Consider the following 15,436-nt stretch of genomic DNA (forward strand, 5'->3'; position numbering starts at 1 on the left):
CCACTGAACCAACCATTCATGGTGCCCCTGGATCCACATACCTAGAGGACTCACTAGATTAAGGGGTTTGAAGATTTTAGTATTTATGGTCATTAAGGTTATATACTCAGTGGGGTTTTTTTGGTTTTGTTTTTTTTGTTTGTTTTTTCTGCTATATGGGTTTAAGAGCATTACATAAAATCTGTCCGGTTAGAATGTTTTTTGTTTGTATGTTTCTTAAATAAAACACGACCGAGAATCATAAGAGTGAGCAGACATTGAGTTCTCTTTTTTGGTGCATACTGAAAGTAATGTTTGTCTTGTCTTATGTGGTGACCCCAAGGATGCTTTTCAAACATTATCCATCTCCTCCTGGTTAATTTTGGCCAGTGACTTACTTTGTCATTATGCCTGAGCCCTCAGCATTTCTTCCACATAATGAAAGATGGTCTCAGCTGACCCTAAGTGTGACAGGAGTATGTTGCATTTCTTCGGTTGGCGTGTCACTCAGAAAGCAGGTGTTAATGCATTGGAGACAACAGGCTTTAATCTGCACCTTTTACATTTTTTCCTAAAAGCTTTACTGAGCACCAACCAAGTGCAATGCACAGAGTGGGGCTTTGGGAACACACGTGATTCAGACACATTTCCTGCTGTAAGGAGTTTGTGATCTAAAGAGAAGGCACACAAATAAGTAATAGAGGGGAGTTCTGTTGTGGTTGAATAAGAGAAGGTCCTAAATATGACCAGTGGCATTAAAAACAGTTTTTCAAACTGTCCTCTTGTGGAGTGGAGTCAGTACTATTAACCCTACCAGTATCTGGAAACCTAAGTAGTGGCCGCTTGTTCTTTCCCCACCTGCATACACCCCCTTTATTTTCTTCTGGCCTGAAGCACTTAGAATGCCCTGGTGGTTTTGCCTCAGAATTCTACCAGAAAAGCTCCTCACATTGAAGACAGTGTTCGGCTTGTAATGCCAGCTAGTGAATGACAGTCAGATGGGTGAGAGATGAAAAGAGGGGCTCGGCAGGGGGGAAGGGGACTTGAGAAGACAGCAGGTGTTCATTCAGGAAAAGGTCTAGAGGGCCTTCTCATTGACAACCCCTTGCCCTTCTCCAGGCTGGGATGAGAGACCAGATCAGATGGGGAGAATCAGAGGTGATGTGAAGGAACAGCGTGAGAGGAAGCGAAAGGAGAATAGCATATTGAGGCAGGGTAGGGGTGAGGAAGTGCTGGGAGACCATGTTCTGCTCCGGCTCCGTTATACTGGGCTCAGACCCTGTAGTGCTCGGGTAGAGGGGCACATAGGCTGCTGGGCTCCTGAAGAACCTTCACCTCTCTCACACTCTGCAGCTGCACGCTTGCAGAATTTGAAGGCATGTGCAAGTATGCAGACTCGATAAGCCTTTGCTTAATTTGTATGATTCTGGGTTTTTAGTGGACATGAGTCTATATATAGCATATATTTAGTACACGCACTCCGAAGCCTTACTCTTGATATTAATATCTCTGGACAGACATCACCATTTACCATTCATGCCCACTAGGAATAATTGATAAGATATTCATTAATAAATTCAAGATTTTAACTCCTACTTTCCAAGATGTCCTAAGCCTCTGAAACTAACAAGACTTGTTTTTTCATTCCTTTTAAGTATTCACTATCATTAATAAAAGCATTTGTTTGCACCTTCAATTCTAGTGATTCTCTTAATTTATTGTTGCATTGTCTTTGTCTGCATTGCCTTAAACAAATGTGATCACCCTGACTAAGGGATAAAACTCATCATTAGTGTCCTCACAAATCTCTCATTAAGAGATTTGACCACGAATAATCTCCAGCAGTGAAATAGAATTCTCAATACTGATTTCTTACCCTTTGTTATCACAATTTCAACTTATAAATGGCATCTGAGTGAATCTATAACTTGAACTAAACAGAATGGTGCTTCTAGACATCTAAAGTCCAAGCAGCAAGTGTGAACCTATGGATTTATTTTTTAAAAATGCAAGGCTGACTGTACCAAGCAGCTAATCTTAGAACCAGAGCACTCTAGCCTAGCAACTAAAACTTAAATTGTGATTTAGTGATTTCACAGGCTTGTCAACTCAAATTCATTCTCGACTCTAGTCCTCGTGCATCATCTGATAACCACTGTCTTCTGATAATACAACTTTTCCAGAAAAATGTGTAAATTGTGGTTGATCTTTTTTTTTTTTTTTTTTTTAAGATTTTAAGTAATCTCCACACACCGAGATCAAGAGTTGCATGCCTTGGGGCACCTGGATGGCTCAGTTGTTTAAGTGTCCAACTCTTGATTTTGGCACAGGTCATGATCTCACAGTGCATGGGATCGAGCCCCACATCAGTCTCTGCGCAGACAGCACAGAGCCTGCTTGGGATTCTCTCTCTCTCTCTCTCTCTCTCTCTCTCTCTCTCTCTCTCTCTCTCTTTCTCTCTCTCTCTCTCTCTCTCTCCCCCTCTCCCTCCCTCCCTCCCTCCTTCCCCGCTTGCACTCACTCTCTCTCAAAATAAATAAACTTAAAAAAAAACAAAACAAAAAAGAGTTGCATGCTCTTCTGACTGAGCCAGCCAGGCATCCCTGGTTGAGAACATTTTTAAAAAGAGATAATAATGTATGAAAATCAAACCTTCATTTATAATCACACTAATAATTTCAGAGATATTTGATATTTCAGACTGATCTTCAGCTGACAAGGGCTTAACTTTTCTACTTCCTAGCCATAGTTAAATTCTTTGGTGATTTTCATATGAAGAGGAAATCCTTTTGTTTTCTTATAGCATAGCTTCTATAAGCCAGGAATGCCTGCTTGCCCATTTTAACCTCTTATATTACTATAGGTTTCTACTACACTTAGCGGACAAAACTGGTGGCATAATTGTAACAAATGATAACTTCAGAGAATTTGTGACTGAGTCAGTCTCTTGGAGAGAAATTATTACAAAAAGGTAATAATATTTTCTTTGTCTTTGGTTAAGTGTTTTTTGTTGTTTATTGTTTGGTTTGGTTTTGTGTACACCTTGGCCCTGCAGAAGGCAGTATAGGAAACCAAAGTATCATAAGACTGTGCTCCCTGTCCAAGACCATGGCTGGCCCCTCTAGGTAAGTGGGGCTCCCAATACGAAGCAGCAAAACCAGTGGGTGACATAATGGGCATGCTGTGGTGGCTGCAGAGTGTCTTTGAGAGATCGGTGTTCCCTGGCAGAAGGCAAGAGGCACATGATTATGGCACAGTTAACTCTTGTTAACAGTGTAATCGAGCAGAAATGGCCTCCTAACTTGGCCTTGCCCTGATGCCAGGGGAGACTTTGGCAACTCAGTGGGTGTCCCTACTTGATTCAACCATGAAATACGAAGGTTGGATTTAATGACAGCTGTGATTCCAGTAAGAGGATGAGACCAAAATCCACATACTGATGAGTTTTCACTTCTTAGGAGTGGGAAGAGTATTTCTGCTTTTCAATATCTGATGATTTCCTTGAGCATTTACCATCATAGTTTAATCGTCTATATTGAAAACATGTGTGAATATCATCCAAAATAACAAAGTCAAGAGTTGAGCATTCACTGATACAAGTTTTTTAGTTGTGATGATGTTCTGAATGTGTCCACCTGCCTTAAGATCAGTGAACACTGGCTTCCAGGACTTCTTGTTAACAAGCATCATCTGACTGAGTTCTGTAAAAGGCAGTAGTCTGTGATGGTGCCAGGGATGAGTCCTATATGCCACAAATCTAAAAGCATAAATCAACATACCTCAGGCTGTGTTATAACTAGTACATAACAGGTACAATTAGATATTTATTTCTGTTGGGGTTTCATAGTTGCCCCTTGTCTGATATGTGTTATTTTGCTAACTCGTTAGAGGATTTTAGAAAATAATCCTTTGCTATAAATACCCAGGTGTGAGTTAATTACTGTATGTATTTTGACCCACATAGTGTTGGAAAGCTGTTGTTGAGAGCTGAACTGAGAATTGGTCTTTGACCTTCTAGGCACAGTTAACAAGCCATTAATCTTCTAGGACATGTTTCTATTGGACCTTTGCCCTAGACTCATTGTCAGTATTTATTGGACACTCCTCTGTGTGTAGAAGGTCTAAATGCAGTCAGGACTCAATGTTTGTACACCAGCCCATTGCTTTCAAAACTCACAAAACAAGGCAGAAACTGAGGTCTGGACAGCAAACACAAGCACTTGGCCTTTTTTCTTTATCACATCTTCCCCAGACTTGATAAATCATGATGAGATCTCAGATTTTCTTTGTTCAGATATCCTATTGTTTTGGGTTTTTTTTCTTTTCTTTTCTTTTCTCTCTCTCTTTTTTTTTTTTTTTAAGTTTTTTTATTGTGAGAGAAAGTGAGTGAGTGGGGGGAGGGGCAGAAAAAGAGGGAGAGAGAGAATCCCAAGCAGGCCCTGAGCTGTTGGTGCAGAGCCCACTGCAGGGTTCAATCCCACAAACTGCGAGATCGTGACCTGAACCGAAATCAAGAGTCAGATGCTTTAACCAACTGAGCCACCCAGGCGCCCTGTACTGTTTTGTTTTTTTAAGAAGTTATCTTCAGTGGTTTGCCTATAGACACAACTATTCAAAAGTAAAACCTTTTTTGAGCACCTAAGCAGTGTGTCCTAAGCAGTCAGTCTTAAATCTTGTTTTCAAAGTTAGGAGAAGCTGCCTCCAAAGCCCAGATAAAAATCTGAAAGTCTCGATAAGAATTGTGAGGGCCAATGATAAAAGTTTATTACTTTACTGTATTTGTATCCAAAAGAGAAATTCAGATGGTTTAACTTGGATGTGTTTGTTTTTTCCATTAGGCATGTAAGCAGCCTTACAATTTTATAGGTGACTCTTGCTTTGGAATTAGGTGGACACTTCTACTTTCTTCTCAGCTCCTGCAACAATAAAAGCTTCATGTTTTCTCCAGCATTGTAATCATTCTCTGTGTTATAGATTGCTTCAGTATACCTTCGTCGGGGATATATTTATGGTTCCTGATGACCCTCTGGGCAGAAGCGGACCTCGATTAGAAGACTTCCTTAGGAAAGAAGTCTTCCTTAGGTATTTGCTTTTTCACACTGTTTTCTGTTTACAAACTTGTTTCAGTTCTTTGTGCTTTTGTGTAAGTGATGTCTCTGAATAACTAAAGACAACACTTTTAAATTTTGTATTAGCCTTAGATTTATTGCTGGTATAATATATTTGAAAGGTAATCAAGCACACACCCCAAAGACCATGTCTTCATTTATGGTCCTTTGGTTTTAATCCTAGGAGAGGGTGGGGAGCCAAGCTTTGTATAGGTCTAAAAAGACAAAGCAGATTTTGCTGACTGCCACTTATGAGCAAACGCCACTTAGGTTCATTATGTATACGTGAATATCCTCTTATATTCACTTTCCAAGGTTATTTGCTTTAAATTTGTGATGTTCCTGTTAATTTATTTACTATTCAGGAATCACTACCCGGGGAGATTTCTGTCTCCACTAAATGGAGAGGCCAGTATTTCATACTGATCTGAAATTGATTTGATAGTTGACATTTTCTTTGTTTTAGTTGGGTTTTTAAAGATAAGTTGCTGGTGGTTATATCTGTTTTCAGAATTCTTGGGTAATGGACACTGTTAACTAAAGTATCGTATGTGCCTAACAGATAGTATAACCTGGTGACAGACAGCTGATCTTTTTTATTTATAACCAGATCCCTTGGGGATTCTAGATTTGGATTTGGGGTAGTTCACACAGAGGTATCTTCCACAGAGGAGACGAGTGCAGTTTCAGCTCCCTGGGTCTTAGGAATCATTTCTCTTCTGAGCCTTTGGGTTTTATTACATAGAATGAGGGCTTAGTTCCCAAAGGTTCTGCTTCTCTGCCTGCGCTCAGAGAATGGCAGCCATTTTAACATCTGCTGGGTGTCAGTGCATCTCCACTGGGCATTTAAGATCTGGTGCCTGTGTGCAAGCATCAAGGCCTGCGGGTCAGGCTTAATGGGAAAGAGAGTTCTCTGGCTCCTTCTTCACCTCAGCAGCCTGGCAGCAGGGTCTGCCCTGCCCGTGCACTTAATCACTCTTTACACTGTGTTAACAAATTGAGTGAGGAGTTAATAATAACTCCACTCACCAAGGAACTAACTTTTGAAGTTAGTTGAGCTTTTGAAATTGGAAAAAGTGTTCGGCCAGTCCCATTTCTCAGCTGCAAGCCCAAGTCACCTGGGAAACTTCTTTAAAAAGACAGATGCCCTTTACACACAGTCACACATACCCATGAGTGTATAGGTTGTGGGCACCAACACCTCGCCCAGACTGGTGAGGGCGGAGAGGGGGGGCAACAGGTATCCGTAGTGGCTGCCTCTGCCCAAAGGAGTCCCTTTTTCTAATCCCTATCAACCAGGGCCCCACACAGAATTAGTCTCCAGAAGAGTAAGACCCTGTGGTCTGTGTCTTTTGAAAGCTCTCAGGTGATTCTGGCACATCCTGGCTTAGAGCCAACAGTTGGCTGGGGTCCATTCTTGCAGCTGCAAACCTAGGAGGGTGGTGTAGCTCATGATGAGCTGTCATTTCCCATCATGACTGGTCTGGAGATGGTGTAGTTGTCATCCCTGTGGACCCCTCTGTAGGCAGCTTGCCTTCAGAAGTCATGGAGCAGCACGGCCTCAATGTCAGCAGCAGGTCTCTCATTTATCTTACAGCCTGACTCACCAGACTCATTCCATTCACAGAGATATGCAGCCCCTGCTCAATGCCTTGCCAAATGTGGGCATATTTGACGCCAGCTTCAGAGTCCCTGGGGCCCAGGCAGCCAGCACCAGCCACCAGCCTCCAGCCCGGATTCAGGGTGCCCCACCTAGCCACTGGCTCCCTCAGCAGCCCCGCTTCCCAGTTCTGTCGAACCTTCCCAGTATGCAGCAGAACGTGCCCATGCCAGCACAGAGGTCTCCTGCAGAAACCAGCGAGCTGAGGGAAGCCCTTCTGAAGATCTTCCCTGACTCCGAGCAGAGACTGAAAATCGACCAGATATTGGTGGCCCACCCATACATGAAAGACCTGAACGCACTGTCTGCCATGGTGTTGGACTGAAGGCCACACTCGAGCTAGTGTCTGCACGTGGCAGCAGGAAGCGACATAATGTGAAGAGACCGATTTCCCAGTGGAAATGCTATTGTAGTATATAGAAAAGAAAACAGATGTTTTGTGTATAAAAAAATCTGGGTTTTCAAAACCAGCTTTTTCTATATATAAATTATGCTGCTATTACAGATTTAACATTTTCTGTAAAAGGAAAGTACATTTTCTGCCTGTTCAGAACTGTTTAATAGCAGTTACTCTTGAGTGTATTTACATTTTTATGTTTTTTAAACTATTTTCCTTAAAGCTGAAAATATTGACAAATGGATATGAGTAGCCTTTCTAAATAAAAAAAAAAAAGAGTTGCTTTCTTAGGGAAAGCAAGACCTCTTAAAGTATATTTTCTTGAGATGACTATGTAACGTCCACTAACATGAAGTGTGCTCATCCCTCCCGGTCTCCTCTGCCCTCACCCCTGGAATTAGAGTCGTAGGAGTTGGGTTTGCTCCTGTGGGTCTTTTGTTGGAGCCATTTGTGAGAGTGGGCAGGTGGTGCCACTAGATGGCACCTGTGCCTAGCCATTGTTAATGACCAGGGCACAGTTAGACTCCCAGAATGTCAGGTTAAGAAGAAACTTCAGAACTCATGTAGTCCTACCCTACTTCCCCTCCCACCCTGAAGAAGAGGGAACTGAGGCTCAGTGTGCTCATGTCTGCACATGCCCAGGTCCACAGCCGTAGAGCAGCTGGGCAGGGACCAGACTCCTTGTCCAGTGCTCTGACATGCTCACCAGGCTGAGGCCTCGCTATACCTGACCTGACTCTAGAAGTCATGTCTTAGCCTCTGAAAATAATAGTGGGATGTGAAGAAATTTAACAAAGAGCCCCATCGTTACAGTAATTTTGTGTCCACATCATGGGAGATACAACCCATGTGAAGTTTATACAGCTTTGCCAAAAGTGGTTTTCTATTCTCAAGAATGACCCTAAGCCAATAAATAGCATTAGTAGCTGCCATGAGGGCTCAGAGCCCCTTATTTATTTTTCCTGTGTTTGTCTTTTTAGTGTTCTCCTAAGCTGCCCTTCCTGTGAGTGAGTCTATCTCAGAATTGGTATCTTAGTATTGTGTTTTCAGTGTTGTTCAAATTCTGTGTCAGTGAAGTTCTTTTCCTGGATAATTATTCTTAACATCTTTACTGTTCTCTGGACTTTCAAAGGGCTTTGTATTTTATACCTGTTCTCTTCCCAGGCTGCTCACGGTCAGTTTTTTATCTGCCCTGTGGGTCACGTCTCTCCCAGCCCCCAGAAACAGCTGCTGAGGACTCAGTGCTGGTTTGTTTTTCATAGTGAAGGGACTTTTTTGGCCATGAGCAGAGCTGGTGACTCCCCAGGAGGCTCCCTCCAGGTGTGTTTGACCTCTGTATCCCTCCAGGGATGAATCCAGAGTCCTCCAGGTGGCTGGACTTACACTTCAATCATGTTTTCTCCCCGATGCCTTTAAGATGCTTCCTGACGAGGAACTGGTTGTCCACTGCCTTTTGGGCAGTGCCTTTTGGGGGCAGGTTGCCAGAGTCACCCACCCAGTTGTGGATGGAGACTTGAGGTGGCCAGGAAGTGACTAAGTCAGTCACAGCCCTTGTGCCTCATCTTCAGAACTGGTGGTTTGTAAAAGTGTGGCAGACGTGTGAGGGCTAGGGCTGTCTCGTAGTTACTCTGACCTTCTGGGTTGAGGTTTGGTCTGACAGTGTTGCCAATCCAGTATTTCTCTACTGTTCAGAAAAGGACCCGGGGGCAAGCCTTGATGGCTGAGGCTTAGCCACACAGGTCTTCCTGAAAGGGGACTAAGCCTCCACTGATGCCGGGTGGGGCTGGCTAGGCCTGGGGTTCCAGAGTTTCCTAGGCTCTAGACGTGACTTGACCTTTGAGCTTTGTATCATGTAAGCCTCTGTATTCTTAGTATTGTTTCTGAGGGCTCTACCTGCCCCTTTCCTCTTTCTGGGCGTGGGAAGGAAGGATGCAGGAGACTAAGTGGGTTAATTACTTCCTTTGATAAATTACAACATCAAACATAAGTCACAGTTCTTTCTGAAAATCATCAGCTTTAGTTAAATTTAGTATTTAAAAACTCAATTTTCAGACCATTAAAAAAAGTCCTTCAGCCTTCTCTTAATATTAAGCTCAGTGTCGATGCTACTCAAATGTTTCTTGATGGTCTGCCCCCAGCAGTGGATTTTTGAGCCACCTTGGCAGTGTCAGCAATGCATCATCATTTTGTAACTCCTCAGGGGGTTACAGAGTGTGGTGCGTCTGCGTCCTGTATTTCCCGGCATTCCCGTGAAGGAGGTGGCCTGGCAAGGATGCACCTTATTTGGTACACTGGCATCTGGTGCTCAGAGAGGTTGTCCGGGGTCAGAGAATAAGTAGATGGTGATGCGGGATGATTCCCAGGCCTGCATTCTTCCCAGGCCCCGGCTCCCCGCTCTGGGAAGAGAAAGCCTTGTTTGACCTTTCTGTCAAGTACCCTGTGTTTGAGACCCAGTAGGCTGCTGGCTAGAAAACAGTGGGAAGGCGTCTCAGCCATCCCGGATGACAGGTCAGCTTTGTCTGGCAGACTCAGCTATGGTATGGAGGTGTTGCTGGGGACTCAGGCCTGTTGCAGCTTTTGGTCTCAGAGGAGGGATGGGGTCTTGCTTAGGTTTGTCGTGGCACATGTGGAGTATGAGTCACAGAGAAAGCTGTGCTCTCTGTGATTGCTCCTAGCACCCTCCCCCACCACAGGAGATGCCCCAGGCACAGGGCCCCCTGAATTTGGGCCTTGGCACCATTCTCCCTCAGCTTCCAGCTGTCCACCAGCACTCCCAGGTCCTCCCCTGTCCTTCCTTCCCATGTCCCTCTCCTCTCCTCACTGTGGTCTGTTTGGTCAGTCACTGACTCCTGCCATTTGTTTCTTCATTATCTACCTCCCCATCATTCTCCATTATTACAGCTTGGCTCCTGTAGTAAAATCACCCGATTTCCCCTAAGAATCCTCTCCATGCATTGCTGCTCTCCCTCACCTTCCCACTCTTCACTTCCTTATTTGCAAACTTGACCTTCATCCCACCCACTGCCTGAAATAGTCTAGGAGAAGTCATCAGGGACCAGTAATTGCCGAATTAGAGGCCTTTTCTCAATACTTAATCTTCGTGTCCACCCTCAGTGAGTGACCAGAATACTTGACATTATGGCCCTTACTTTCCTCCTTTTCTGAGATTTCCCTCCCAAATGTACCTCATTCTTTTCTATTCTTTTACCTAAAGGCCAGTCCTCGAGACCCTTTTCTTTCTTGACAGGTGGTCAAACTTCAGACCAGCCATGGACTTGTGATGGGGAGGGCGGCTCTTGCTAAAAATGCGGATTACTAGGCACAACCCCCAGGGCTCTTTATTCAGTGGCCCTGGAGTAAAGCCCAGAAATTGGAGACATCAGCAAGCTCCTTGGGTGTTTCCCACACAGGCTGTCCAGGGACCACGTTGTGAGAAACTGTACTCACCCTTAATGGTCATTAACTCCAGCTTCCTTCCTCCCTCCCTAACTTCCCTGCCTCCACATGTCCCCTCTGGGCAGTGACTTCCAGTCCCACCTCTAGGCCTGCCATTCAGAAATGCGTTTCTAGCATGACTGGAAACCCTGTGACATCCTCAGACTCACTCCCCAGACCCTCAGCCTGCTTCTGTTCCTTGCTGTCCTTTCCCACCCCACCCTGCCACAGCGTTCCCTCATCCACCTTGTCCTTGTCTTGCCAGTGCCCACCAGTCATTCTCTCATGCTCTCAGGCAGCCCCTGATCAGTCAGCCCACCCCACCCTCCCAGACCCCAGCGTGCTCCCAGATTTATCTTCCAGAAATGCATTGCTGGTCACAAACCATCCTATTCAGTGATCTTCAGTGCCTCTTGGCCAGAGCACCAAGCTCAGCCCTCCCTGAGCGTAGTATCCGTGCTGTCCTCGTGGCCACGTGTGACTGCCCACTTTGAATAGCCCTTCCCCAGATGCTCACTGCAGCCCACACACGTTTCCTCAGTTTCCTGTGGGCTCCTGCCTCTGTGTGCACCTCTTTTTCTCTGCTAGAGATGCCCTTTCTCCCAAATGGCTTCCCCCTCAATGACCCAGTCTCCTGCCTTCTCTTTGTGCCCTTGCCTGTGCTTCTGGCCAGAAACAACCCTGTGGCACTCTGTGACCCACAGCGCTTGTGTCTCGCTTTTGGCACCTGCCGCACTGGCCAGTATCATTGCAGCTGATTGTGTACTGTGTCTCACCTCCCTTTCTAGACTGTGAGCTCCTCGCGGGCAGGGACCGTCTATGTTCACTCTTTGTATTTCCCATGGCACCTAGCACAGTGCCTTGCACTTAATAGGTGCTCAATAAACGTCTGCTCAACTGAACTGGACGACATTGCCTTCTTGACTGTGGTGTCTGGCAGCCGATAAAACCTTAAGATGTCACATTGTCCACGTTTGCACCCGGGAACCCACCACTATGCTGCGGTCTACTGCAGATGGGGTGTCTGCCTGGCTTTCCCCTTCTCTTCAAGGCCCCAACACACCATGCAGTCCAGGGCTGAGCTGTGGACAAGCCGAGCCAAGCAGTGTGCTCTGACTTCCTGCCCGCAGCCTGGCCAGGGGCAGACACCTGGCCCAAGCGAGTCCAGTTAAAGCCACTCCTTGGTCTTCTCCCCTCTGCTGGTGGATCCAAGGAATTTCACGCCCAGATCTGTTAGAGGCCACTTCCTGCCATGGGGGAATCTGTCTCTCGTAGACCCAAGATTCCTGGGGCGGGAGTGCCAGGTTCCTGTTGTCATAGGAGCCTGGTGGCACCCATGCCCTTCCTCAGATGTCGAGATGCCCCATTATTCTAATGCACCTCTCTTTGTTTAATTTCAAGTTGGATTTATGGCCCTTAAAGTCCAGAGTCTTGAGTAAAATAGTTACCACTGCCCCTACACTCAGCAGATTAAATGGGAGAGGCTTCTCATACCTTTAGAAAGATCCCGAAGACTGGTGCAAAGTGAACTTTGGGAGTGTTCACCCCCATCAGAAAATGGTAAGAGGCTGACAGGTCCTGACTTACTTGAAACTTTCCCGTCCTTCAACCTCCAAGAGAGCTCCACCCCCAACTTCAAGCAGGCTGTTTCCTGCTGCTACTTTTCCTCTTCAGCATCCCCACTTCCTCTTGAGGCTGTCTGAAAAATTCCCTGACGTGAATTTCTTTGCTCAGTTCCCCAGCTGGGCAGAGACTAGGCGTGTCCAGAGTTAGGCCCTCCCGTACCCTTCCATGTCCCCTGGGTAAAACAGGCGTGATGGAATCATGCTTCCTATGCCAGGGGCATTGTGCAGAATAGGTGTATTCAGACCCAGGAAGCGTCCAGGACAGTGCCTGACGCGGCCCCATTCAGTGACTGCTAAGACTGTGGCTCTGATGGGCAGCAACCCCTCTAGGGCACCCATAGTGTTCACACCCTTACAGTTTGTCCCACATCTCCTAAGAGAGGTCCAAGAGCTTGTCTCCAGTTGCTCAGAGAGCCCATCTTCCAGATTCTGAATGCTCTTCTGTCCCTGCTGACTCACTAGGAGTGTGGACCGGACTTCCTTGGAGGCTCCACAGGGCCATGGACACCCAGCTGTGACCTAGAGAGGGCACTGCTGCTAAAAGGCACCCAGGAGGACCCTTCCACTTGTCCCCACGAGGAGGGAAGAGAGGGAAGTGGGCAGAACTGTGCCTGGTCACAGAGTGCATGAGAAGGCAGACCCTGCGCTCACCATGCCTCGTTCTGTCTTGTGGCCCTCACGACCCTCTGGGGCCTCTGGGGGAGGGGGGGAGCTGGAGCACAGGGCTAGCAAGAGATTTCACAGTTCTCCAGGTCAGCGTGTCCGGGATTCAGGATTTGAACAACAGGCCATTGCACCTTCCCCAGAGGTGATGTGGCAGCCAGAATGGCTCTTGAGATGGACGCCCTGCCCCCACCCAGTGAACAGAATCAGGCTGTGACCTGGGTCAAGATTGTCAGTCTGCCTAGCAGAGAGGCTGTGGAAGGAAGCTTCTGCCTCCCGCCTTCCTGCGCAGTGGGCCCATGTCCAGCGCTGGTCCTGAGGGAGGGTGCTGAGAGCAGAGTTTCAAAAAGGAAAAGCTGACCAGCACTGTCCAGAGTGAGCTCATGTGTGCGTCCTACCCACCTTCCATTTCATTTAGGGGATGCAGGTCAGTAAAAGGACCTGTGATAGTTTTTGAAAGCAGCAGCATTTTTCACAGCTCCAGTTCCTGTCCTCTGACATCTGTGGCTCCAGATGGGTGATGGTCATTGGCAAGCAGGGTTTTCCAGGATCAGGGCAAAGGTGCCCACAGCCAGTGCTGGCCCAGGGGCCTCGGGACATCTTGAATTGGCCCCTCCCACTGGACTCTGTCCCCTCCCACTGGGCTTTCCTTCTCATCCCCACCAGGGCCCCAGGGAGCCCTGCTGGGCCTCAGCCTGAAACCCAGTCTGGGGTCAGCCTGAGCAGGCCCTGCCCTTCCCAGTCCCTTCCCAGAGAGGAGGCCACCCTGAAGAGAATGCGTTTGTCTGCCGGCCTGTCTGGCTGTGGTGTCCTTCTAGGGTTTCATCCACCAAAACAGGCCGCAGGAAGAAGCCCTCCGTCAGTCACCAGCAAGGAGCTGTGGATGCTGCTGGGCTCCCATGCCTTCCCCAGACCAGAGTCTCTTCACACTAGCCAGCCCCTCCCCTTGCCAACCCTGCACATGCCACTGTCTCTCCAGGATGGGCGGGGAGCCATGCTTCCTCCCCACAGGTCTCCTAGGGCTAAGGGACCTGCCGCCCAGCCAGTATGGGGTGGGGGTGAAGCAGGAGCCCCTGACACCCACATCCTTCTCTGCCTGCTTCTGCTTCCCACCCCTGTGTGATTCCTCCATCTGCCCTGTTCACCAGCGGTCCTTGAGTGGCTGCTGTGTGCAGGGCACAGTGCTGGGGGGAAGGGAACGGCCAGATGGCCCCTTTTCTTTTGTTTTTTTTTGTTTGTTTATTTGTTTTTTAATGTCTATTTTTGAGAGAGAGCATGAATGGGGGAGGAACAGAGAGAGAGGCACAGAATCCAAAGCAGGCTCCAGGCTCTGAGCTGTCAGCACAGACCCCGACTCAGGGCTCAAACCCACTGACCTGAGCCAAAGTCAGATGCTTAACCAACTGAGTCACCCACGCACCCCCAGATGGCCCCTTTTCTGATCCAGCCCTGGCCTTGAGGGCGAGGGGCCTGCTCTGGCACTTCCTACTGTGTGACCTTCACAAGGCTACTCAACCTCAAGGCTACTCAACCTGAATAGAAGTGATGATGCCTGGAGCCGGTGGTTTGCAGCCCTGGCTGCACATTCGAATCACCTGTAGGGAGAGCTTCTAAAAGTCTTGTGCCCAGGCCACACCCCAGACTACCGAGATAAGAAGTTCCATAATTCCCCAAGTGCCCCCGTGTGCCCTCGTTGCAAACCAACACCTCACCAGAGAGTTGTTGCAACCAGGATGAAATCCTAAGTAACAGCCTGACCCCTGGGAGAGTTCTTCCCTTTCCTGACACCACCCCCTCCAATGTTATGAACGTGTGCTGAAGGCCTGTCAGTGCCCCTTACACTGTACACAGGTCCCGTAATTCTTCCTCCTCAAGGCCTCATCTTACCTTTGGTGTTTTTCAAACCCAAGACACCACAAAGGCAGGACCCTCCTGTTTCTGGGTCTGACCTTGATTTTCCCCCACCCTCAGCCCAGCTGTATGTCCACTTGCTGGCAGAAGCTGGCTCTGATTACATCCCAGGACAGTTTTGAAGGAGAACGAAGGGAGGGGTGCACCTGGCACCCACTGAGCGTGCAAGTTTCTTCACGATGCCCATCACACATACCCCCAAATACCCCAGTCACTGTCCAACACAGCCCAGACAGGGCCTGGCAGTCCAGAGGGGTCAGCACACACTGTCAAAGACAGGACTTGTCCAACCCGGGAGAACTATTCACAGTGTGTACAGAGGCCGCTGGCCTGGGTTCCCACAAACATCAGCCATTAGGTGAGGCAAGATAGTATTAGATCTTATTCCAGCGCTGGTTCTCTCTACTGCCTCCCTGGAAGAGTGCTTTCTAGTTGTCTGACATGTGCAGGTGCAGCCCCAGACCAGGAGTGTTGGCATGGAGGACCGGCCTGAGCACCATGTACCCAGGAACGTTCCATTGAGGCAGGGATGGTGGAGAGTGACTGCTGGAGTCACGTGGTTCCTTGATCCCAGATTCCTGGCCCTGAGAAGGCACTGGGGATGGCTGGTAGGAAGAGGTTCTCCTCCACCACAGAGATGGCCTCTGTAGACGTGGTG

At 47.6% G+C, this 15,436-nt stretch overlaps 1 protein-coding gene across 2 annotated transcripts in view; it reads left to right on the forward strand.

Annotated features, from left to right (window-relative positions):
- The window catches only part of N4BP1 (NEDD4 binding protein 1), a 50,763-nt gene extending 39,282 nt beyond the window's left edge, over positions 1 to 11,481 (forward strand). The window contains exons 5-7 of one of the 2 annotated variants that reach the window (XM_047835519.1): positions 2,843 to 2,950; positions 4,954 to 5,061; positions 6,715 to 11,481. In XM_047835519.1, the coding sequence (XP_047691475.1) occupies positions 2,843 to 2,950; positions 4,954 to 5,061; positions 6,715 to 7,072 (574 nt within the window). In that variant the 3' untranslated portion in view covers positions 7,073 to 11,481. The remainder of the gene's footprint in view (positions 1 to 2,842; positions 2,951 to 4,953; positions 5,062 to 6,714) is intronic. The other variant, XM_047835520.1, reaches the window with a different exon arrangement.
- Positions 11,482 to 15,436: the final 3,955 nt, after the last annotated feature.

Source organism: Prionailurus viverrinus, chromosome E2 (assembly GCF_022837055.1).
Source record: "Prionailurus viverrinus isolate Anna chromosome E2, UM_Priviv_1.0, whole genome shotgun sequence".
Classification (NCBI taxonomy): domain Eukaryota; kingdom Metazoa; phylum Chordata; class Mammalia; order Carnivora; family Felidae; genus Prionailurus; species Prionailurus viverrinus.